The 26,354-nt window shown below is 44.5% G+C and overlaps 1 protein-coding gene across 4 annotated transcripts in view; it reads right to left on the bottom strand.

The window, feature by feature from the left end:
• NARS2 (asparaginyl-tRNA synthetase 2, mitochondrial) overlaps window positions 1-25,402 on the bottom strand; it is a 55,690-nt gene extending 30,288 nt beyond the window's left edge. For all 4 annotated transcript variants that reach the window (XM_087756718.1, XM_087756717.1, XM_087756720.1 and 1 more), the window contains exons 1-6: window positions 25,174-25,402; window positions 21,917-22,026; window positions 20,954-21,074; window positions 20,117-20,257; window positions 15,054-15,134; window positions 5,907-6,007 (exon numbers count right to left, since the gene is read on the bottom strand). In XM_087756718.1, coding sequence (XP_087612844.1) covers window positions 5,907-6,007; window positions 15,054-15,134; window positions 20,117-20,257; window positions 20,954-21,074; window positions 21,917-22,026; window positions 25,174-25,305 — 686 coding nt within the window. In that variant the 5' untranslated portion in view covers window positions 25,306-25,402. The remainder of the gene's footprint in view (window positions 1-5,906; window positions 6,008-15,053; window positions 15,135-20,116; window positions 20,258-20,953; window positions 21,075-21,916; window positions 22,027-25,173) is intronic.
• Window positions 25,403-26,354: the final 952 nt, after the last annotated feature.

The following is a 26,354-nucleotide window of genomic DNA, read 5'->3' as shown; positions in this document are numbered from 1 at the left end:
AACTGTACTAAAAAAAGAAATTACTAAAAGCTATATTAAATGCAACACGTTCCAGCTGACTATGACATGTATCTACATGCATATTCTACTTCAGTGCAATGACAGCAAACCCTTGAAGAAACCCAGGGCACGTGCTATTGGATTTGTGCATCTATTTTAAGGAAAACTGTGGGAGCAAAGAGGGATGGAGCTGCCTGCCTTAGCATCTCATACTGGAGCCAATTCCTGGGGCACAGAGGCTCCCCGAGAAGCAGGAGCTGCGGCTTGAACACAGTGCACGCTCACACTCTCGTAAGCAATCAAGTCTGCCACGACATCGATGGTCAGTTGAGCTGCAGCGACAGAGGGCCCGCAGGCTTCCTGCTTGCCTTACTTGTAAAGTAAAACAAGTTTGCAGAAGCCACCATGAATGCAGCTGCCGTGGCATGGGGGAACACACAGGCAGAGGGTTAAACAGCACTGTTGTCACTCACAAAGCCACAGTTTAACTCCCCGCAGCTCTCACGGTTTTGGCTGGGCACACGCATGAAGCTCAGCTGCAAGGCCCTACACAAACCTGGATGCTGGGATCTTCTGACACGGATCCTACGGCACCTGCTACTGCTTCAAACAGGGATGACAAGATGTTCAGAGAAGATGGGCGGTGCAGTGGATTCAAGACAGAAACATAATGGTTTATCTTAGCTTACTTATAAAAGGAGGACCAAGAATTGCAGCTGATGACACCTTTCACCAGGTAAGTGTAAAACCTGTTCTTCTGTTGCTACCTGCACATGATTTTTACAGTCAGGAGACAAAATAAAGAGCACATAGCCCAAGACACTGCTGGGATTGCACTCAGCCCTTCACACACGGATCCCAGGGACACAGCTGAACTGCAGCTACTCTCAGCATACTCACCATGCTTCTTGCAAGGGCATTACCTGCCTCCCCTCACAAAAAAGTGGAGAGGGAGAAAGGACCAACAGCATATGTGAACCGTAAAGCTCCAACCAGCCAAGCGACTCTAGGCTCACTGTTGTACCTACCAAGTTCATGTGTCAAGCCTCCCAGTAATACAAAGTCATTAACAATCACTGCAGCAGTCATGAACCAGACTGAAGCATGTGGTAATTGATTAAAAACAGACATGTCAGGGTTGCTTTTTATAGCTCCAATTAAGTATCAGCCTAATTAATGGAAGTTAGTGTGCTAATTATAAGAGTCTGCATTGTGAGTCAGACTCAAACAAATGTTGTGCAAGAAATGTCAGAGGTTTTTTTCAGGCATCCAAGATAAATAATTACACTCATTTTTGTTAATTCTTAGTAACAGGAATGTTATACAACTGAACATCATTCCTGCAGCTGCATTCAAAAGTATTTAAAATGGTACAATGTAGAGCAAATATTTGCTTGAAGACAATGCAATCCGTTCCATCGTTAGCAAGTCATTTTGGAATCAATTTTTAAGGCTGCATTTGCCAGACTGCTGAAAACGAAGCCTCTTTTATGGAAGGCGGCCTCAAACACATCTCTGCAGTGTTTTCTGGAACACCAACCCGAAATGACAGCTCGCTCTCTCAATCTCTTCCATGCTCTGAAAAGCAGTGAAGTACTGGCATTTTAAAAGTGAAATCAGCGTGATTTCAGTTCTTCTGAAACCAGCAGGAAATACACCGCTTTCAGCTCTCTACAAACTCAGGCAGACACAGCTAAAATGGTCTGGGTGACTGAGATTTTTTTAGAGCCTCTCTGCAACCAGAAAAACCAGTTGCAGGATTGCAGAGAATATCTAGAATAGGCAGAACAGTAGCAAAATCCATGATGGTTTAGAAATCAAGGGGATGTTCTTGAGGAGAAGAGAGTGGGACTAATTATGTTTCAACTAAATCAGGTTTGATAGCTAGACATTAACAGGCAGATGTCAGTATGAAAGGCTGAGATTTTAAGTTAGGCAGAAAAATACAGGTCCTGGGGAGAAATGTTGAACTGAAAGCAAACTAGAAAGAGAATTCACCAAGATGGTCTTGTGGATGAGATTTGTGGAGAGAAAAATGAGATGAAGCCAAGAATAAACTTAGAAGGACAGAATAATTCAGGCTGGAAGGGACCTCAGGAGGTTGCTGGTCCAGTCTTCTGCTCAAAGCAGGGTCAGCAAGAAGGCCAGACCAGGTTGCTCAAGGCTGTATCTATCTGGGTCTTGAAAACCTCTAAGGATGAAGAGTGCAGTCTCTCTCGGCAATCTTTTCCAATGCTTGACTGATCTCATAGTGGTTTTTTTCCCCCCTATATCCACTCAGAACTTTGCTTGTTTCAACTTATCCCCCTGTCATTCACCACTGCAAAGAGTGGGCTTGTCTTCTTGATAACCTCCTCGCAGGTCCTAGCAGGCTGCTATTAGAATTATAGAATTGTTAAGGTTGGAAAAGACCCTTAAGACCATCGAGTCCAACTGTTAACCTAGCACTGCCTTTAGGTTGCCCCTGAGCCTTTTACCCATTTTCAGGGAACTTTGAGAGAACGTGAGACAAACAAGAGAAGAGGAACCTACTGAAGGTCTGATAAGAGAAAAGAAACAGAGCTAGGGAGAGCAAGGAATGAGGAGAGAACTTATTCTGCGATTTAGGGTGAGGATAGCCCCCAGAGCTTTTAGGAAAAGCAGTTTTAGTTAAGCTCATGATGCAAAAGGCAGAACAGACAGTGCCTGGGATGAAACGTGGCGCAAGGAAAATCAGCGCAAAACAATGATGTGAACTATTAGCAAGAGGGGCTGAAAGGACAGGAGCAGGTAGAGCTTGTGGGAAGTGCAGACAAGTGAAAGGAAAAAAAAATAAAATGAGTAAATACAGCCAGTGAGCTGTACTTCTTGGCAATAATTGGTTTTGGCTGTCTCCAGTATGCCTCTGAATCACCTTCAGCTGTCACAGACCCTCCAGCCTAGTTCAGGTCCCCAAAGGGGCCTTTATCTTCACTGGAGAATCATGGGGCGAGCAACTACCACAAGGACTTCACAGCAAACCAATGACATTTAAAACCAGTTATCAGGGACACAGTCCTACAGATTTCTACCACATACATTGGTTACTGACTCATCTGAGACCGAGAAGACTGAAGGGGAGAGCTGTATCACCGAATAAAAGACTTTTCCAGAGACCTTAAAGAGCCTATAGATTTATGGCAGCTGACAATGATTCAGACACCCTGAGCAGTCAACCTAGATGCCGTCACTGCAAAGATGAAGCAGAATGAAATGAGAAGCTGTGCCAACTAGGCCGCTCGTGTCATACATACTGAGAGACAACATGAACTTCTCTGACCTTGCCTTCAATAACAAGCATACACAGCACAGCAGACAGTCAATAAACGCAGGAACACCTCTCTTCCCACTTTTCTTCAAAGAAAAAGGTTAAAAACTCACGACTTATAAATGGCTCACTGTTCTCTCCTGTAATCAGGAATAGCACCAAGCATCCCTGCCGTAAAATGGAACCCCGGACAAGACACAGGCATGGGTATTCAGGTGATACCCTGTGGGCTGCAGATGAACTCTCGGCAAGGACAGCAGAAGACTTAGTTCAGACACATCTGGTAAGTCTTCTCCATACCTCTCCTGCCCAGACTTTTCCAACCACAGCTTGGACATTGCTCATGAACTCTGTAAAGCAAAAAGCTAACTCCAAACAGACATAACTGTCTAGCTGACTTTCCATTCCCTGCTATATACACCCCATGGACAAATTCCTCCCTGCCTCTCATACCTATCCTGCTCCACCCCTGGTTTCTAATGGACTTCTGCAGGGTCTGTCTCTGCATTCCCACATCCCACAGCAAGTGTCAACAGGATATGGGCCAAGACTGCATGGGGAAGGGTCTCCCAAGCATTTCTACCCTGGTCTCCTCCCACAAATTCTCAGGGACCAGTTGTTCCTGAAAGCCTGAAGACTGCAGCAAGGCAACATTTTATTTAAGCTAAAGGGAATTTTTGAAGAAGAGTTCCTTTTCTGGGCATGAAAAATTTAGTCTGGCTAAAAAGAAGGGTAAATTTCACAGGATCAAATCCGAAACACATAAATCTTTACTGTTTTGGCAGCTTTGTTTATTGGGTAGACCAGAACATTTCCATTTTAGGGGGAGAAGGACTCCCACTTTTTACGACTCTGAAAGCATCACCAAAACACATTCATTTGCCAAGCAGCTCTGCTTACTATTACGCACTTACGTTCTTTGATCATGCAAGAGTCCCATTCACAGAGTAAGACCAACTTGATAACCACAAATAAAACCTTCAGAGTATCTAAAAGGGGTTTCACTGTATCTAGAGGGTTAATACTGTGATGTATCACTATGGTGCCTCTCCGTCTAGAGGAGCTTGATCTATTTTTGAAGACTGAAGGGACTCGATACCACCTGAGCTGTAGGCCTCAAAAACTCAGTGTGCTTAAATAAAATAAAAATACAAGGAGCAGGTTCACAGAACAGCTATGCCCCGTTATGAATAAACACAGCTTATCTAAATTTAGACGACACTGGATCCATTTAAAATGCCTGTAAGAACAACACGCTACTGTAAAATAGGAACATGAAGCTGTAATGTAATGTACTGCATGCTGAAGAGCATTGGGTTTTTTACCCATCCTTAGAGAGCAAGGTGCACCTGAGTGGTATCAGTGAAAAAAATAGTTAGCAGACAGGTCTCGCATCTGCCCAGTTTAGCCTTCTGCTCCATCCCAGAGCAGGCTGTGCGCTATTTAAAGGGAACAGACTGATGTAAGAGAGGGAGATTGTGTTTCAAGTTAATCGTTACAATCCATACTTTTCCTTTGGACTTATTTGACTTGTGGAATTACATCTTTCAATAAAGGTCACAACGCGTGACACTCCATTAAGTCTAACACGTACAAATGCATGTCATCCCATCTTCTTTCAGGGATGCAAAAACTCCACCGCCCCTACAGTTACATTCTGTCCAGTGAGAACCTTTAGCTTGAGTATTTCAGCAGACCACAGCCGTCTAGGTGGTCTGAGAAGAGGCACTTGGCTCTCAGAGATAACAAGCCAGCCAGGCAGAAAACGGCTTTCTGAAGAAATTTATACCTTTTGATTTCTACGGAAAACTTGCCCTTTGAAGTACCCTGTCTGAGGAGAACCCACATCGCGAGCGCTCAGAAAACTGTGCCTTCAAATCAGGGATTGTGCTGATTTGACTCCATCTGTTTAATGTACTAATTTAGTTAATTTATCGGGAAAATTCACTGTAGATGAGGACCGAACCCACTAACCAAAGGGAACTGTCTCTCTGACAGACTGACACTTTCACTTCTAACAGTCTCAGTGAAATATTAACATTAAAAGCTTACGGATATATTTTTTTTTAAATCAAAGTCAATATTAACTATTTGACTATGATCACTTTAGTGGCTAGAATGAACAAAGCATCAAGTGTGAAAGCCATGAAACAGGAGAAGTGAGAATTGGAAGAAGGAGGAAACACAACAGGAAGACTGAAGGAGACAGAAAAAGGAAGCTTGGGAAAGAAGGAGAAAAAAGGAAAGGAATGTGATAGCTAAAATGAAAAAGATTTTCTTGCTGAGATATACCAGATGTGAACAACGACAAAAAGACACTTAAGGTCCTACAGTTACTAGCAACAACTCTACAGTCATTCCCGTAAAGATTACATCTCCATCCAATATTCCCAATCCATGGCAAGCAGAAGGAGACTCCTAGTATTTAAAACTAGTTTACAGACCAGAATTAAAAAGCAGTCTAATTTTCCCCTGCTTAGGCTGGCCTCTCACACCATCATCCAGCCACTGCTGCTCAATTCGTTTCTGGCACACGTGGCAGATATCTAATGGATACCAATGGGGCAAAACTACCAAGAAGATCCCACAGATCAAGCCAAAAACTTCTCCTTTTGCTCACCCCGCCATTACTTCCAAGTGGAGCTGGCCAGAAACTGTCAGGAAGGCAGGCACATTGAAGAAATGGGTCTTTTCCGCAGATTCCCTTGCCTCATTTGACGTCTGTAAGTCAAAAAAAGACCAAGAAGTCAGACTGTTGGTGTTTGAATAAAAAGCACAGCTCCCAGGTTATTTGCCCTTGTTTCTCTTAAGAAGTTCCATGAGATTCAACCCAAACACCGCTGAGATGGAATCCAACAGTGTGGAAAGTCATAATACAATGCTCCCCATCTTTGCTCAGACTGCTAATGGGCTCTAATATCTATTCATGCAAAACAAATTAAGAAAAAAACCCCACAAGATAAAGTATTCTTGGGGACTTCTCTTTCTACAGATCCGATGCAAATAATGTGTCTGTGTAGTCAAAAGCCATATTTTAAGTGGGAAACACCACAGCTCTCGCCTCCGCTTTCAGTGACTTAGGAGGATATGGGTTGTAGGCATCCCAACAACTTGCAGAACACGTTTGTGAACTGTGGCACACACCTCCAGTGTCACCAGCAAAGCTTGGATATGTCAGCACAGAGGAACGATACACAGTTCTTTCAGACATTTCTCAAACTAACAGGGATTGTAAATTGGATCCCCAGCAATTAGTTATATCAGTTCAGCTGAGAGGGAAGTAACTTGTTAAGATGACACAGCTTCATGGCGTTTGACTGTTGGCCCAAAATTTTGCAGGCAGCACAGAGCTCATACAAAGCTAAAAGAATATGTGGCTCTTTACTTCTCACCTCTTGCCTTTGTATGTAGGTATGTCAGGAGCTCTAAGTTTTACTCAAAGAAAAGAATTGTGTAACTTATGTGTTTAAACATCCATGTGCTGAATTAGGAATGACATTGTAGAAAGGAAGGAAGCAACAAAAAGTAAAATAAAATGTCAGAGAGGACATATTCACCATTTTACAAGCAAGTCTGAGAACAAGAGTGGTAGAAATGCCGATTTTCTAGAGCTGCCTCTGATTTTTGGCTCCCTGATAAAGTAACACGTATATAAGCAAGGGCTCGTCTACCTAGGAGTTTGGGAGCAGGTGGAGAAACCACATCCCATGTTTCTGAGAAATGCAGACATACAAAATGAAAATCCCTCTGGAACATCTGTTGAGGAACATTTTGCCCAGCAACATACAAAAGAAAGATGCCAGGCTATCAACCCGGTCTCCAAATACAAGTATTGATTTTTCTCTCTTTCCTACCAAGATGAACAGTGAGGGGTGGCAGGGAAGAACCTCTGTCGTTTGGAAGTCAAGCTTCACGCAGCATTGCCTTCAAAATTCAATTTCAAGTCTGATGAGAAAATGGAGGAGCATTTTTCGTGTCAGGTGCACCGACTTTTAGCAGACTTAAAACCGGTGCTATTTCCTTTTCATGCGCAAATGAATTTGTTTCCGTTGCAAAAAGATCAACAGTAATCAGAAAAAAAAAAAAAGGAATGCAATATCCTCTTAAGACTTGTTATTCAGTCTTCAAAAAAAGCAGAACTGAAACAATATGGAGTTGGAAACATCACAGCTTACACATTATATAGGCACTGAAAAACAAACTATGTTTCATTTCAGCTTTTGCATATTTTCTCAGGTCACCAGCTATTTTAAGCATAAAAAAACCTACAAGTAATGGAAAATTTAGCCAGTTCAGAGTTTCATTATGAAAAACAGACTAAAAAGAAGTCCCATTAAAGTGATGGTGTATTTTTATTTTTTAATTTACAGGTACAAAAAAAAATTAGAAGACCTCCGTGTCAAGCACTTAAAAAGTCATTTGAGCATAAGGACTGTGCTTCACCAGTTCCCTGGCAGACACCAAGCTGACCGAAGGAAGTCACCAGCCTTCCGGGCTGCGTTAGGCAGAGCACTGCCAGCAGGTCGAGGCAGGGGATCCCTCCCCTCTGCACAGCGTTGGTGGCTCACCAAGATCACTGGGTGAAGTGCTCGCCTCCCCAGTATGAGAGGGACATGGACATACTGGAGCGGGTCCAGTAAAGGGTCACAAAGATGATTAATGGACTGGAGCATCTTTCATATGAAGAGAAAGCTCGGGGGGGATCTTATCCATGTGTATAAATACCTGGTGGAAGGGAATGAAGAAGGAACCAGATTCATCTCAGCTGTGCTCACTGAGAGGACAAGAGGCAATGGGTACAGATTTTAAAAAAGACACATGAAATTTCATCTGAAAACAAGAAGAAACTTTTTTATTTCCTGTGAGGGTGGTCAAACACTAGAACAGGTTGCCCAGAGAGGCTGTGAAGTCTTCGTCTGGGGAGATACTCAAAACTCAGCAGGACAGAGTGCTGGGCAACTTGCTCTAGCTGACCCTGTTTGAGCACGGTGAGATGGATTAGGCGATCTCTAGAGGTCACAATTCTGTGACTTTTAAAAAAAACATGAACATAAATGAGATTTTTTGTTTCAGCATTTCCTATATTTCAATGTCATCCCTAAGCTTTGGAGGAGTCAAAGGTTCAGGAGAAAGACAGAAAGAAACTTCGAAGCTAACCTGAGGTTTGGCTGATCTCCATTCACTTCCAAACGAATGCTTTCTTCTGAAATAAGTCTGAAATACCCACTTTTCAAAGTGTAGTTCCTAGGAGTTATGCTACGTGTTGCTAGCTCAGCTAAGTATGCCAGTGTCTCCAGCCACCCTACTCCCCAACTTGCTTTGTCACAGGGAGGTTGCTAGGCTCAGGCTTGTTTGCCAGCCTTTGATATTCTGCAACCTGTCATTTTTCTCATTGAGTCGGAAGGTGTTGCTTTTGTTCTCAAAAAGTGCTGGTGCTCATCGCAAAGATAAAACAGAGACTGCCAAAGACCTCAGATCACAAGGCAGTTTTATCTCTTCACAGCATCACACCAAAGAAAAGAGCAAGCTTGCCTTGCTCCACAGAGATCAATGGAAATATGACAATTTGTGGCTGTAACCCCAGGACTGCTTCCTTTGTTTCACGGGTTTTGCAGTTCTAAAAAATCCAAACACCACCACCCAAGAATGCAGAAGCAGGCCCCTATTGTTTTCTTCAAATAAACCCAGAGTATTTGCTCAAAAACAATAAGGATATTAATAAACATACAAACATCCATGTACCACAGCCTCAGAGCCATGGCCAGAACACTAAAGAGAAGAGCCACGTACCACTCCAGTTTCTCCTACTGCAAGCTTAGTTCAGCTGCATTCCTTGTTCCACCAGGGAAAAAAATCCCACCTAATCCTGTAGGATGCAACTTCTAAACAATGAGAAAGAGACAGACTGGAAGCAGGAAAAGAACAGAAGAAATCAGCCATGAAATCTCAACACTTCCCCCCCAAATCCACAAACAGGATACAGCTGTCTCCAGGAGCTGGGGCTTGGTTTATTTATAATGACTTTGTGTCAGTTTTCATTCTCCAAATCAGATGTAATCTCAGGGATGCGAAGAGAAAATAGACACAACAGTAAGTGACTGGAGGAAGAGTGTGAGAAAGTCTACAGCTCAACTGGATTTATAAAACCCTGCAGCCAGTTTGAGAGGCCACCGAGAGATCCCGAGATGCGTGCCTGCATAGCACGCAGCTCCTGGATGGCTTCCAACAGAAGGTGAAGAGTGAACGTAGCAATATTTAGACAAAATTTTACGCCTCCATCACCATCCGATGGCCTCCATAGCTGCCCGCTTCCTCTCCCTTATTTTGAGACACAAAGCTTGACGAATGGGTGTCGTGAGCTGCAAAAGTCAATCCACCTGCTATGCAGGGAAAATGAAATGCCTCCCTTCTCCTTCAGAAGCAACCCCTTCTGCAAGGGGGTATCCTGTAATTAGCAACTTCACATTTCACCAATATCTACTAATCCACTAGAGGTGGCTCCTCCACTTTACACGTTCAAGCACAGATCAGGCCAATGTTTTCAAGTGCCTGTGCCCCAGATTTATGCTCAGCCTTTTACATCAAGCTTGCTTCTTTACTGTAAACAAGAACAGTCACTGGTAGAAGACAAATAATAGATAGTAGGTGATGCTATCCCTTCACTGCTGACACTGAGCAAGATTGTTTTTCATTTTCCATGACTAGCAAAATGAAGCGACAGCATTGTGGTGCTTTTATTTCAATTAGATGGACCTTTCTCCAGCTTCCCAACCCCAAAATACCCACCTGATAAAAGATTAGGGGGGAATAATGTGTGTGCTTTCAAGTTCTCTCCATTCCCTAGTCGAAAACTACCCAAATTACAATGGGGAAAGAGGGGGGGGGAACCTGTATGAAACATCTTGGTGTCTCCGAGTAAACGTGCTATAAACATACTAGGATTCGACGTCAACATCAAAGGCTTTTTATTCTCATTCTAAATACGAGAACAACTGGATTTAGTACCTGTTTTGTCCTCCATCTCCTCAAACGTCTAATGATTTAATTTAAAATTATTCCCTCTGATGTCAGTCTTGTATTAACTTTTACTTGAGGCAATTAGCTTCAGGAGAGTATAAACCATTTGATTCCGTCTTTCACTCTATGCAAGCCAAATGCATGAAGGGATCAGAGAAGAAAAGCTCATAGAAATCACCGCTGTAGCTCTAGCCCAGGCCCCACACCACCATGCTGCTGGAGCTTCCCAGCACCACATCTTTAATCCGGACCTGTCCCCTGTGATGTCCCATTACAGACATGATCAGGTTTTCCTTTTTAGATAACCACTGCAAAATTCATATCTTCCACAAAGTCCTCCTTGCAATTCCAGTCCTAATTCTGATCAGCTGGACTTGGATTAGGCAATAGCAGCTGGCTTTGCTGTGACAAACATCTCATAAATATGGACTGGAATTACAGGCAGAGATGAACCAGGTAGAAACAAGCAGAAACTGGGAGAGCTAGAAAAGGCAAGAGCAAGCCCCCCCTCAGCTCAATTCCAGCTTCCCCTGATCCCTGCTGAGCATCTCTCTAAAGTCCCAGTCTCCCAGGGACCTGCTGCTTCCCAGACTGTGATGCATCTCTAAGGGGAAAACACCTGACAGACACTAACACTGTTGCATTTAACTGTGATTCTCCCCAGTAGATCCCAGCCTGTCTTGGTACTCATGAGGCTATTTTTGAGCAGTACCAAAGGAACGGTAGGAGTAAGTTTCTGCATCTTTAGCAGCAGGCACAGTCATGAACTTGTACCTTTCAGGTATCTAGAAACTTTTACATTCGCTCCTGTGAGCAGGTGGCAAAAAAAAAAAAACAAAAAAAAAAAAAAAACCAAAAAAAAAGCCAAACACCAAACAATCTCTGGACACATTTTAGTGAAGAACCAGAACAATATTTGCATGGTTCTTCAGGGTTACAGTTAAGTATCCTTTCAAATAATGAAATAGCCTGACCCAGACCCTAGGTTCAGTCAAACACCACCCAGATGCAGTGAGGTATGTGTGTGGGAAGAGACAAGTCTGATACAGAGCACATATTACCTCTGCTGGAGCCAACAGGTAGAATGCAGCACTCCTTACACACAGAGCAAGGTCCCCAGGAAGGAATGAGGCCACAGGGAATACAAAACACATGTGAGATCTACTTTAAAGAGCTGTGAATGCCAATACAGCTGTTGTGCTTTGTAACTCACTGCACACTGAGTTCTTTTAAAAGGCTGCAGCTGGGCAGCAGGCAAGGTGGCTGTCCAGGGCCTCATTGTACCAGCTGGAGTGCCCTGGGCCAGAAAGACTCTTCCAGAGGTTAGAGGAGCCTCCTCCACCTTCTCCACAGCAGCTGAGGACAGTCAGACAAGGAAACTTTCCAAGGAGCAAAGTGGAAAAGACAGAGCAAGAGACCCAGAAAGCAGGGAGCCTTCAACACTGCAGACAGAGTGGGAGGCTACTGAAAATAGCCGGGAACAGACATGCAGCCGGGTCACAAAGACAAAAGAAAGGCAGATTTCCTAGGAAGCAGCCCCAGAAGGGGACTGGGTAAAGTCTATTGCAACATACAAAGCTGGTAAGAATTTTAGACTTCAGAAGAAAAAAAGAAAAATGTGAGGAAAGGATCCGCCCTGAGGTGCTGACAGAGCCAGTACAGAGGAATTATTCTCAGATTAAATTAAAATAAAATAAAAAGGGCAGTCTCACCCTGCTGATCTGAGTTCTCCTTATTTCAAAAACTACCTCGTCCTACTTTGCATACTACTAAAACCCAGCTTTCACCGTTCAAAGCTCTTTTGGTGTAAGTTTACTTTAAAGAAGGCAGCACAAGCAAGAGGCTTCCCCCCTCCAGGATTCCACCAAAGGCAGACACTGTCAAAGGTGCAGAAATCCAGAAGTTGCTGTTGCTGATGTTCTCCATGTGGGTTAGGGTCTGCCTGGCTGTTCTCACACTTCTGGCAGCTTCTCCTCAGACTTCTCAAGCCTATACTTTTCAGGTCTAGAAAGTCTCAAATGCAAAAGATTTCTCTGGAGTTCTTACTATCTTATGATTCACTTATTTTTTTTTAAAATCTCCTCTGCTTCCCACCCTCTTTTCACTGTTATGGTACTTCATTTTAAAAATATTTAGCTGAACTGATTTGCCCAGCAGAGAGGGAAGGGATTCTCCCCCATCCCAAGTCCTAGTATGAGAACATCCCAGCCAAAGCTATGTACAGACTAATCAGTACGCCCAAAACCAAACAAAGATAATGAGGAAGCTGAACACATAAACAAACACAAATCCTACAGGATTAAGAAGTCTAGCAATAAAGATCATACGCCTTCAAAAAGCCTTTTCCTTCTAGCTCAAGATACTTTTTTCCCCATCTCTTCAAGTCTCATGTAAAAACAGATTCCTACTCTCTTCACATTCCACCATTTCCAAAGAACGCATGGGCCTACGCGGCCACCAGACATTAGTCAGAGGATTAAAATTGTGCCAGTCAGGAGAAGACAGCTATTAAAAAGTGATGGTTCACACTGGGTGCAAAAGCAGCCTCTACTTGGGTACTCAACCAAAGTTTTCAGCTTATTCCACCCTCAGCAGGACAGCTAAACTGAGGAGATCATCAGTTTTTGTGTACCGCCCAAGGGAGCTCAGAAAAAAAAAAGGGCAGAAAAAACAACCTGTAAGCAGCAGGTGTTTTGTAACTACTACAAATTCAGGAGCAACAGGACACTAATTTGTGTTCTGGTCACAACTAGAGTATAGGTCTTAAAACCGTAAGTCCAGGACTTAAACATTTTTTTAAATCGAAGAATCTAATTTGCAGGTTGCTTTCACTGATTGCCATCTCTGTAATTCTTGGCTACTGCTCAAATATAAGAGCAACAGGAATTTATTTTCTCCCTTGGCCTGTGCAAGCAGTGAATTAAGGGCGTGTTCAAAAGTGACTGAATACAGCAGACAGGGAATGCACTGATGGTCGGTTTGATTAAAAGCATACAGAGATTGTGGGCTTTGCTGCAAATACCACACCCTTATTTTTATTTCTGACAGCCTCACAGGCACAGCCCAAGGAAGGCTTAATCTTCCCCAGATTTCCACCGTCAAGAAACAGTGTCACTGCTCCAGTGGAGTGAAGTGGTCACAGTGGGATAGCAAGTAGTCTTGGATCTCTGCTAACCAAGACCAATTCTGAACAGAGCTTTTTAGAAACAAAACCAAGTCCTAAATTAGGCCAGACAATGAAGAGGTGCTCGAAGAAGAAACAGGCAATCAGGGAGAACTTCCCACTTCCCAGCAGCAAGTGGGTTTCCAAAGCCCTTTCTTTGTGGCACAGGACATTTAATGGGATCTGACTCAGCACTTTTACACCACACCTTCCAAGCACAGCTGTCACTACCTTTCTCCAAGACAGGTATTATTTATACCTGAGCAATCACACTGGAGAGACAGCAAAAGATCTACCTTGAACTATGTATTTAGTTAAGATGCAGTTTATACAAGTTTCAGACTCACACTTTATCACCTCAATCAACATTTGCATCACTGCTTCTGTTACTACCAGCCACCTACGCTGTAGTCCTGCATCCTTTACAGCTTTCAAGTGGATACAATTTGTACCAAAGACGTAATACACTGTACAGCTGCAAACTGTATAATGTTCTCATCATTAAGTGTCACTTGTTTTCACATCTTAATTTGCATGCAACAGCCTGGAACGAACCTTTGGTAGCATTAAGGGATCTCAATTAAACAGGAACAATTTAGTTTAGCTAATCAACTCTATTGTCCCAGCAAGCAAAAAGCTGAGCCACGTGTACTGGTCTGGAGGGGAATCACTAGTAGCACAGGTTAGACCTCGAGATCCTGAAGAACCAGTACACGGAGGCTGTTTGTCATGAGGCTGTACAGAGTGGAAGAAGTGATCCCGCAACAAGCAACTGCTACCTCAACAATTTTTCTTTTGCTTACAGATGATTCACCAGCAAGGCTGGAGCCAATAAGCATAAGTGGCAATGGATGTAATTGTTTGAGACAGAAGAGTGAATTCAGATATAGAAGTTTAAGAGGCAGATGGAATTTCTTATGATTCATGGACGTGGGGGGTAGGAATCATGAGAAATCTGCAGGGAAGATCTTTGTGGTTAAGCTGTATTTAAGTTTCATAGGAAGTTTTGACCCAAGACATGAGGTACTTTATATAATGATAGATTGTGGCAGTAATTTGGTAGATGGATGGGGAGACTTGGCAACACTGGGGGAGAATTCCGACACAAAACAGAGGTAGCTTGTAGGGAGGAATATATACGCAGGTGAAAAGGAGTTTTAGGTATTGCTGACTTTCTTTTAAGGAGTTATCTCATTGTGAATTATACTCTTCATTTCAAAGCTAAGAAATATTTTTCTGTAGTAGGCTGTCCTGAATGTCCCATTGCATCTCTTGGGCTCTTATGATCACATCTTTCTATTTACTAAGACGTTCCACCTCCCTCTGCTGTTCTTTGTAAACTTTTCCACAGCACCAGGGAGAGAAAAACCTCATCAGCACAAAAGGTGCTGATTAATGCACAAACCAGCAATAAAAAAAAAGTAATGCTCTGCTTAACCCTAAATTATTAGTTGAAGCAAAGGACTACTATATTAAAAAAAATAATCACAGAAGTACATAAAGGAAAGGTTTTGTAAAGACAAACGTTTCCTCTAACCTTCAATGACTCCAGAATTGCTCTGCCAGCAAAAATCAAAACAAACTTACCTCGATTTGAAAGAGTTCCCCAGCACCTTCACAGTCATTTGATGTAATTATGGGGGTATGAATATGCACGTAGCCATTATCCTGGAACAGACAGAACACTAAAGTTAACTAGCTAAAGATATCAAACGTCAGCTTCAAGGATGACAACAACCAGCAAGCATCGTAACTCAGTTATTAGATGCCAGCCAGGACAGCACATGTACTCTTTTAGGCAACTTCTGCCTTACATAGAAAAAGACAGAGGACTAACTAAACACTAGCATGATTTACAAATCAATGTTTACTACTTGTGCTTTTTCCTTCATGTTTCATAAAGAAATGAGATTTATGCCATTACTACGGGTTTTTGCAACTGCCCATCTCCACACCATTTCCCTTTCTTTTCACCTTCTCCAGTGTTTTTGTATTTTTGGGCAGTTTCAACCAAATTCACCCCTACAGCCTCAACAAATGAGTTTCTTCCAGCTTTTTGAAAGCTGATGGTTGGGCAGAGGACACTCTCTTAGCGTTCTCCACTAAGAGAAATGACCAAGTGTGTTAGATCACAGAAATCACACACTACATGGGAGAGAGGCCTTAAAAACACCCAAACACTATAAAAATGTCAGTCCCACCTCACATCTTCTGAGATATCGAAGTCAAACTGATTTTTTTAAGAGACGGGGTATACCCTGCCTTGGTCATCTTCTAGGTACCTGGAGAATTACCCATTCATGTCATAGTTCATCGATCCAGCAGAGGCCTCTGAAACCAGGAAGGCTGTATGAAGAACGAGCCCCTGTTCTCTGGGTTTCTCGGCAGTGCAGCCACAGGCTTTTAAACCAGCTGCAACCCAGTTTTCAGTCGATGGGTACATCAAGCAGACCTCAGACAATCACATACAGCATGTTAGAGGCAAAAGTGGGAACAGAACTCCACTAACCATCATCTTCCTACTTAATCTCACCACAGAGATCACTGGTGGAGCAGAGAGATCATACCTGTGGGTGTGAAGGCAAACAAGAACCTGGAACTAGCTGATTTCAGCTGTGAACAAAGGATTTGTTTTCTCTTGCACCACTGTAATGGCTCGCACAAAGGGAACCCCTTTAAAATCAGGGTGTGCCAGCATTACCATGATACAGGCAATGATGTAGCAACCCATTGTCTATTTACACAAAACGCTAATAAAAAAATAAAAAAGCAAATGTTTCTAAAAGCTTAGTTTCACAGCTTTTACCAGAATACAACAAATCAACCATTCAACATGACAGGTCCTGGTCCTTATCACCAGCTAGTTAAAAGGTTGAGAAGACAGGAGCAGTATTTACTGCCCATCCTGAGAATCAAACTAAAATTAATTTGGACCAAGGAGCTCCTATGGACATGCAATGCATTTTGTGGAAGTACTCCAACATGACCAAGAGGGAGCAAAGTCCCTGCAGTCAGCTCTAGGCTACCTTGGTTACAGGTGCAAAGACCTCGGCTTGCCGAGTGCCTGGCAGGAGCTCCTCGCTGAGATCCAGTTACCACGTAGAAAGAAGCTTTGGAGCCAGAACTACGTGCTTTGCCCAGGGAGGGCAGTTCTAGCCCACCAATACAAAATGCAGGTCTCCGCCATAATCCCATGGATACTCCAGAGACCTGCTGGTCATATAGCCTCCCAACCCTACAGGAGTTTTTGGAAAACTGCCTAAATTACAGCAACTGTACGAGGAAAGAAACACGTTTCACACAGGAGACTCCTTAAGTGCTTTGGAAAGGAATGTGAACTGCACAGGTCTGAAAGATGAGAATCCCATAAAAGCGTCTTGCATAGTTCACCTTATAAAAGCTCCTAAAATACTCTGAGTCGCATTACTGGCTCTGACAAACCTGGAAGTTAGGTAATGTGCAAAGTGGAGATTTCTATTCACATTCCAACTATTTTACTGTGCCTAGGAACAATGTTCCTATCCCACATGGACCACAACAGTCAGGAGAAGACTTAGAGATGACATTTTAGCTTTCAACATCCAAACCAAAGGCATTTGGCATCAGTCATTCACTGCTGGAAATGAACAGGCTAAAAAAAGAGTTTTTAAAGTTACAGGGAGTCTAGATAATTGAGTGTGTACTCAAAAAACACCACTTATTTTCTTTCACCATTAAGCTCTTTACACCTTTGCACAGTAAAAACACTCCGATTATACTTTCTAGTTGTTGTATGTTTTATGTCAAGTTGGAAATTGCAACATTCTCAGGATGATGTACGTAGCAATTTAAAAAGACTGCTTTCCTTCCATCAGAAATGGAGCAAACCACAGACGTTCCTGGTGCTAGGAGAGTCGTGACATAAGCATTCACAAATATCAGGTGCAGGACCAAATCTTTCTTACCCCTTTAAAAACAACATTAGTGTAGCCGCTGCTGCTAAATTAATGATACTTTATATTTTTTAATACTGCTCAGCTCTTGAGCATTTTAAACAGGAAGATATGTCAGAGTCTGAGCTGGAATTAATTTGGAGAAGTAAAGCCTTTGTCAGAATAAGATGCTTTTTTGTATCTCAGCTAGCTTCCTTGTGCACGTTTGAAATCACAAATTATTGTAGGCAATGCCATCTAGTGGCTCAACACCAGCAACGGCCGGTTCCCAGGAGAGCTGGGTTCTTACTGGCACAATGCTGAAACCAATAGTAGCTTTACTTGACAGAGTATTTCTATTAGGCTCTTAAAAAAAAAAATAATCTTCTAAATACCATGCAATATCATACAGATAACTCCTAGGGCAAGTAAGCCGCCTTTGCCACTGCAAGTGACAAATACCAGCGTACTTGGGACCAGAAATTCAATCTCAACAACTCTGACCTGTTCTTTGGGCCATATTGATTACCAGATACGAATTTTGTAATTGGAATGCTCTGAACATAGAATCATAGAATGGAATCATAGAATGCTTTGGGATGGAAGGGACTTTTAAAGGTCACCCAGTCCAACCCCCCTGCCACGGGCTGGGACAAGTATTGGGGCTGGTCCTGGTCAATATCTTTATGGGTGATCTGGACGAGGGGATTGAGTGAACCCTCAGTCAGTTTACAGATGGCACCAAGTGGGGTGGAAGTGTCGATCTGCTGGAGGGTAGGAAGGCCCTACAGAGGGACCTGGCCAGGCTGGGTCGATGGGCCCAGGCCAACTGTATGAGATTCAACAAGGCTCAGTGCCAGGTCCTGCACTTGGGGCACAACAACCCCAGGCAACGCTTCAGGCGTGGGGAGGAGCAGCTGGAGAGCTGTCTGGCAGAAAAGGGCCTGGGGGTGTTGGTCAACAGCCGCCTGAACATGAGCCAGCAGTGTGCCCAGGTGGCCAAGAAGGCCAATGGCATCCTGGCTTGTATCAGGAATGGTGTGGCCAGCAGGAGCAGGGAGGTGATCGTGCCCCTGTACTCAGCATTGGTGAGGCTGCACCTTGAGTACTGTGTTCAGTGTTGGGCCCCTCACCCCAAGAAGGCCATGGAGGGGCTGGAGCGTGGCCAGAGGAGGGCAACGAAGTTGGTGAAGGGTCTAGAGCACAAGTCTTATGAGGAGAGTCTGGGGGAGCTGGGGTTGTTTAGCCTGGAGAAGAGGAGGCTAAGGGGAGACCTTATCGCTCTCTGCAACTCCCTGAAAGGAGCTTGTAGCCAGGTCTGGGTCGGTCTCTTCTCCCAATAAACAAGTGATAGGTTGAGAGGGAACGGCCTCAAGCTGCGCCAGGGGAGGTTTAGATAGGATATTAGGAAAAACTTCACCGAAAGGGTAGTCAGGCACTGGAACAGGCTGCCCAGGGAAGTGGTTGAGCCCCCATCCCTGGAGGTATTTAAAAGAAGGGTAGACGTGGTGCCTGAGGACATGGTTTAGTGGTGGGCTTGGCAGTGCTGGGTTAACGGTTGGACTCGATGATCTTAAGGGTCTTTTCCAACCTTAACGATTCTACAACCTTCAACCAGATCAGGTTGATCAGAGCCCTGTCCAACCTGACCTTGAATGTTTTCAAGGATGGGGCATCTCCCACCTCTCTGGGCAACCCGTTCCAATGTTTCACCACCCTCATCGTGAAAATTTTTTTCTTGTGTTTAGTCTAAATCTACCCTCCTTTAGTTTAAAACCATCACCCCTTGTTCTGTTGCAGCAGGCCTTGCTGAAAAGGCTATCCCCATCTTTCTTGTAGGCCCCCTCTAGGTACTGAAAGGCTGCAATAAGGTCTCCCCAGAGCCTTCTCTTCTCCAGGCTGAACAACCCCAGCTCTTTCAGCCTTTCCTCGTAGCAGAGCTGTTCCACCCTCTGATCATTTTTGTAGACATGATTCTACTCAAACTAAAGCCAGTTTAACTAAACTAAAACACATTTACTTCAATGAACAGCTTTCAAAGAAAGGGCTCAAGTGTGCTTGAGGACTTACTACCTTTCTTTATCTACTCACACAAGGAATTGCATGGTCTCTGTATGAATTAGAGTTAATTCACTGCCCCCACCACCAGCACAAAGCCTGTACCATGCCCGCAGCTGAAGTGACACATTCATAAAACGCAGGTGCCTCCCACCCACCAGTTTAAAATGCATCAAAACAGGAGTCTCCTAATCTCAGCTAACAGCATCCACACAGACTTGTCATGCAGTAACAGAAAAGTAAGAACCGAGAAGAGCAACGTGAAGCTCTGAGTCAGTTTGTCGGCAGCCTTCCTGCATCACAGATTTTTCCATGTGGGAGGAGGCTTGTGTCCAAGGACCAAAAGGTCACTGCTGAGGGTGGGTTAAACAACTCCGCATTATGTTGTGTTCCACAGACCACACACACTTGCAGGCAATTATACTGCGACTTAGCGAAAGGGATAAAATACCTAACAGGAAATGGGTGGACAGATGCTAACACCACCGCAGATGTGCTAACCTGATCACAAGCAACAGTCTAGCCCAGGCCTCAGTCGGGCCCCGGCCTGGAAAGAAAACCATCGTGGCCAAAATCCATACTCCGCAGCCAAGACGTCATGCTCCTCCTTTCCTAATGTGCTCCTGTGAAGCCAAACTGGGGGAGTGTTTTACACATGAGGCTCGGTACAGGACGGACTACCTGGAAGAATGAGTGGATGGCTGCAGTGGCTTCACTGCGGATTCTCAGGAGGGAGCCGAGCGTGTTGTTTCTGCATCGCAGGTGAGGGAACTGTCGGACATACTCCAGCGGGTGCCTCTCCTTCATTTTCAGGGGGAACGACTAAAAACAACAAGGAAAGAAAAATAAGAGGATGAGAACTTGGAGTAGGTATAGTTTTATCGCTATCCATGGAATACCATCTCTGCCTACTAAAACTCAATCAGCATTACAGAGCAGAGAAGAACTAGATGCTTCAGCCTACCTTTTCTAGTTATTTTGTGGATTTTATAATGCTTGCGGCAGAGCAAGAGCCATGAACACAAGAGAAGGTAGTAGCGCTCTGAAATACTCCACCTTCTGGATGTTGAGCCCCCTTGAAAGCCAGCTGTTCACCTCACTGCTGCAACAGCGAGCTGGTTCCAAATGTGCCTGTGGCAGATACAGTTCTTCCACCTGTGCAGTCTGGAGTGTTTCGCCAGTCCCACTGCTTCTCCAATTCGTATCCCAGCCAGACTTGCCAGGTAAACCACCTTGCACAGGTGACTGCTTCAGGGTGGGACAAACGCACACTCTTAGCTGCCAGCATGTGTGCCAGTTTCCACGTAGAAACAGCTCTGCCCCTGAAGAGAGCTTTCACGGTGATCCCATGTTTCTCCTTTGACATACCCTATAGACACCGCTGACAAATCAAAGCCTGCAGGAGCACCCAGACTTAAAGAAAATACAGTTCGAAGCGTGCTCTGCTGGATACTTGGGCCTTTTGAAATTAATTCCCAAAGTGGTCCTACCAGTTGAACTCCTGCTGCAGTGACATACCCAAATATCACAAGGTCCCACCACACGGATGGTTTCGGCTTTCAGCTCCATGTTTTGCATCTTATGAGGACTTTTGACCAGTTTTCCTTGCACTTCCACTGCACTTCCAAAAGTCAGGTCTCTAAGGAAACAATAAAAAACAACAGCTTAACCAGGTGCTGATACAAAGTCAACTACGTTCAGAAGAGATTCCTGTTAATTTAGCTGGACCACTGGAGACCACAAGAGAGACTACAGCCATAGGGCTTAACTGATGAAATGAAAAATTATTAAATGCATAGGTGGGAATATGGATAGATTCATAAAGCTATAGAAGAATTTAGGACAAGGTAGGAAGGTTGCACAAGTGGAAAAGAGACAGGCTTTCTTTAGAAGGGGCTATCGTGGGGACAAACTAGGCTTATAAAAAAAATAATTAAAAAAATAAAAAAAAATAAAGTTAGGCACAGAAGGTTCCTGGATCATCTTGAAATCCCCAAACCTAGCCCAAAGAACAATTGAGAGTAACAAACATAATGAAGCTGTAAAGGAAGTCCATTCTTTTATTACATGGCATGCCTATCTAGGGGGTATGCCTACTGAGCCTGCCCTCAAGTTATAAGAAGAGCAACAGCGCTCTCCAAAAAACAAGGGGACAATTATCCCTGGCTTCGTTGTGTGATTTCCAAGCAAGTCCAACAGTAGTCCAGAGTGCCTACAGTTATTAAGAAAATTAGGTCCAAATTAATCTCACAGGACAAAGAACTGAACCACAAGGCCGCAGCTAAGTGGAGACAGAGCAGCTGGACACTCTCCATCCTAAAAACACATCCAGAGACCCCAGACTGCAGTAGTGTCTTTCCTGTGGTCAGGTGCCAGCTCCAGCAGTCTGGTGAGTCACTGGGACAGGGAAGGGAGCCTGAGCAGACCCCTCCAAGCACTGGGCAACACAGATATTTCTCCAGGTATCTCAAATTGACCAACCTATTTTCCAGGCTGGGATCCGCAACCACCTGGAGGTTTTCCAGAGAACTCCCATCGTTTATATGCAGGAACAAAACTTCCTTCTGGGATCGGACAGAGCGAACCCAGCCCTAGAGGTAAAAGAAAACGACATTTGTTATTTCTTGGCATAGACTCTGCGTAGTCATGCTCTTCTTTCAGCTGAGCCGGACATGCTACTTCAGGCCTATTTCAACTTCTTACTGAAATCAAAGGAAATATTTCTTTAGGGGCAACAAAAATAAAAAATAATAATAAAAAAAAGAAGTCAGTGTCAGTTTTTCTATTGACTTCAAAGCAAAGAGGAACAAATCCTTAGGCAGAGATATCAATTCTCCTCCTGAGTACAGCAAGGATAACTAAAACCTACCTGCATCTCTGGGGAACTGAGAATACGGAAAGCCGCAAAGCGCTCTGAAGATGAAAAGCATTTTAGCAACGTACATGTTCTTATTAGTGATGTCCCTTCAAAACACTTCTTACTGCAACAGAGGAGACTAGGAATGCACAGTTCTTTATGATAACACACTCAAGGCTGTTTTGATGATTTTAGTACCAGTTTTTGTTGCTGTATCACCTAGGAAGGTTCGAACTGAAATTTGTTCACTGGTTGTTTACATGCCCTAAGGCATTGGACTGCTAAAACAATGATGCAGCAGCCAATAGATTTAGGTGAAAAATTACACATTCATGCAAAACAAAAATCAGAATTAATCCCCTGACAATTTTGGATGCTTCTCTTTACACCTCAAAATCAAGACTACTACACTCTCCCCATGAGGAAAAAAAAAATAAAAATCTAGAAGAGTTCTTGTCCAGTTTGATTAAAAGAATTAAAACAATAACACAGCAGTTCTTTGTAACAGCAAAACAGCAGAACTGACCATGTACGTGCCAGGCCAGTGTCTTAATTTGATTTTTTTCAGTGGGAAATAACACTTCCCTTAAAAAGACATTAAAATTCAAAATCAGTACCAAGGCACCGAGCAAAAGTAATAGCATCCAAAATGCGATTCCCTTAGTTGCTCCCCAGCTCGTAAGAGTTGGGACAAAGCTGCCCCTAAAAGCAAAACTATCCGCTGGGGAGCTTCCAGCTCATCTTATAATAATACTGCAGAGAAAAACCAAAAACATTGCTGGCTAAACAATCAAACTGCCTCTTTTACAATCAGTTTTGTCTTTTGTTTAACTGTAAGTGCCCAACTAGTTTCAATGACTTCAAACTGTGCAAGTGCTTTAGGGATTTTATACCAGACAAACCAATGTGAATCCATCTACTTCTGTTGTCTAGACTGAACAAACTTCAAGAATTAAACAGTACCAAAAGTAAAGCATTCTTAAAATGACAACATGACTACTAACACAGACAAGGCATTAGACAGGCTTGTACAACGGGGGGAGGACAACTGCATACAAGAACTATGGAAGATGTTAAAGCCATAAACCTAATGATTAATAAAACTTCAGCTTTTGCTCCAGCCTTACAATTTCAGACAGGCGTTTACCTAAATGACCTCTGCAGGGTGTTCCACCCGAGACAATAACTAATGCAAGAAACAAGAGTCTAAAACTAAAGTCTGATCATTTGGGTATCCTCATGTTCTTATGGCTAAAGCAAGAGGTGGTTAAAAGGTATTTCATACAATAACACGCCTGAAGCTGTTGTGCTTATCCCTCTGTATTCCAGTAAATCCCCAGAACACGTCATATATATTATACTTAATGCATGATGTTTAATGTATAATGGCAGATGTTTTTCTTAGTTTCTTTCCTTGTAAGCGCTCCTTAAGGAAACACACATATCCCCTGAACAAAGAAACACTCTCAAGAGCTTTTTTCCCACCTCATCAAGATGTTCTGGGATCTGTTAAATAAGCAGATGTCTTCCATCCTGCAACAGAAAATACGAGCATACCCACAGGCTTGTACTGGAGCAGCAGAGGCTGTGGCAGCAATGTTTTGACCGCTTCACACCTTACCAGAAGCAAGGTGTAGTGACTATCCTGACTCACACCAGACTGCACATTCCTATAACCTGGCCATAATAAGGTCGGGTTTAAGCCAGACCAGTTCCCCAATCCAGTTCAATACAAAAAAAAACATTTTTGCCAGCACAGAGGAAGAGCAACAAAGCAGCAAGGACCTAGGGGAAAAAAAAAAAAAAAAAGCGGTATTGCCAATTTTAGCATCAGTTTATTCCAGCTTGCATTATTCATAAAACTACAGCTGAAAAGCACCTATACTGGGTGAGCTTCTTCCTACCCTATTAGGCTTCACCTATGTGTGTGCAGGAATACCAATGTGCTGCAAACTGTTTTTTGGGTCAGCAGAATCATAAAATGGTTTGGGTTAGAAGGGACCTTCGAAGATCATCTAGTTCCAACCCCCCTGCAGGGACATTTTCACTAGATCAGGTTGCTCAGAGCCCCATCCAACTTGACCTTGAACACTTCCAGGGATGGGGCATCCACAGCTTCTCTGGGAAACCTGTTCCAGTGTCTTACCACTCTCATTGTAAAGAATGTCTTCCTTATAAATCTACACCTACCCTCTTTCAGTTTAGTTTAAAACTGTTCCCAAGTACCCCAGTCCTTTACAGATTCATCCAGAAATACTGAAAACTGCTCAGTTTTAGCAAGGGCCTTGCACTAAACCAGGGACTATGCATCAGCAACCACTGCTCTGTCAGTTGAAAACACGAGAAAACAGGGACACACACAACCCTGTGCTGAGGAAAGGAAAAGAGCTCCATTGCTAGAGTCCATTTATCCCAGCCTACCTTGCTTCACAATACGAGCTGGACACAAACATCAATGGCTCTACCCAACACTACTACAAAACTAGACATGGAACAAGACCTAAAGCAAACCTTTAAAAATATCAGCACAGAGGCAATGATTCACTCTCCCAAACCAAATAGGTGATAAAACCACAACTGTACAGATGCTTCAGTATAACCCATCACAGGAACAGCTTTTCCCTGCATGTGCCCTGAGTAACTTCAAAGCTTCGTATCCGACCTGACAACGGCAAACTGAGCAAATGCAGCGAGAGCTGGCTCTAGGGACTGTAAAGGAGATCTGTAAGTTTAGTAAAAGGCGCTGCAGAGGTTCTAGCTTCTCTCCCTGAAGCACAGGCAGTGAAACCGGCGTGGGCCACGCCATTCCAGGCTCTCTCCCTCCCGTTAAGGCTCCGGGTCGGGTCATTACCAGGCACACCCCGACCTCCCGGCAACACACCTGCACTTTAACCTCGCCAGCCGGCTCCCGGGCCCCCAGCGCCTCCCTGACCCGCAGCCGCACTGCTCGCTGCGCCCGAGGCAGGGAGGCGCAGCGGCGGAGGGCTTGCCACCCGCCCCGGGCCCCCAGCATGGCGGAGGCCTAGCGAGTCCGCTCCCTCCGGCGGCCCGGCCTCATCCCGCCCCGGCCGCCCGCTCCGCTCCGCTCCGCTCCCGCGCGGCTCCCATGAGGCGATGCGCCTGCCACTGCCTCACGTGATCGCCCCATCCAATGGCCGCTGGGGGCAGCCGCAGCGAGCCAATCAGAGCGGAAGAGCGCCCTGCCCGAAGGGCCGCCTTTTCCGCCGCGTCGGCGCGAGGTCCTCTGGGAAATGTAGTTCATGGCGGGTGAAGTGGCTGGAAGCGGCGGCGGGGTGGGGTTATGGCGCCAAGCAGGGCGGGGGGGGGGACGGGATCGCAGAATCATAGAATGCTTGGGGTTGGAAGGGACCTCTAACGGTCACCTAGTCCAACCCCCCTGCCATGGGCAGGGACATCTTCAACCAGATCAGGTTGCTCAGAGCCCCATCCAGCCTGGCCTTGAATGTTTCCAAGGATGGGGCGTCTACCGCCTCTCTGGGCAACCCGTTCCAGTGTTTCACTACCCTCATTGTGAAAAATTTTTTCCTTGTGTTTAGTCTGAATCTACCCTCTTTTAGTTTAAAACCATTATCCCTTGTCCTATTGCAACAGGCCCTGCTAAAAAGTCTGTCCCCATCTTTCTTATAAGCCCCATTTAAGTATTGAAAGGCTGCAACAAGGTCTCCCCGCAGCCTCCTCCTCTCCAGGCTGAACCCCCCCAGCTCTCAGCCTGTCCTCACAGCAGAGCTGTGCCACCCTCGCACCATTGCTGTGGCCTCCTCTGGCCCCGCTCCAACAGCTCCATGTCCTTCCCGTGCTGAGGACCCCCGAGCTGGACGCAGGGCTCCAGGGGGGTCTCCCCAGAGCGGAGCAGAGGGGCAGAATCCCCCCCCTCGCCCTGCTGCCCACGCTGCGGGGGATGCAGCCCAGGAGACGCTTGGCTTTCTGGGCTGCCAGCGCACATTGCCGGCTCATGGCCAGCTTTCCATCCCCCAGCATCCCCAAGTCCTTCTCCTCAGGGCTGCTCTCAATCCAGACATCCCTGGTCTGTATTGATACTGG

The sequence above is a fragment of the Nipponia nippon genome, unplaced genomic scaffold (genome assembly GCF_047370975.1).
Source record: "Nipponia nippon isolate SJK-2023a ecotype South Korea unplaced genomic scaffold, ASM4737097v1 scaffold_2, whole genome shotgun sequence".
NCBI classification, from domain to species: Eukaryota; Metazoa; Chordata; class Aves; order Pelecaniformes; family Threskiornithidae; genus Nipponia; species Nipponia nippon.
Note: the sequence above shows the minus strand (reverse complement) of the source record. Positions and strands in the feature narration are given on the sequence as shown.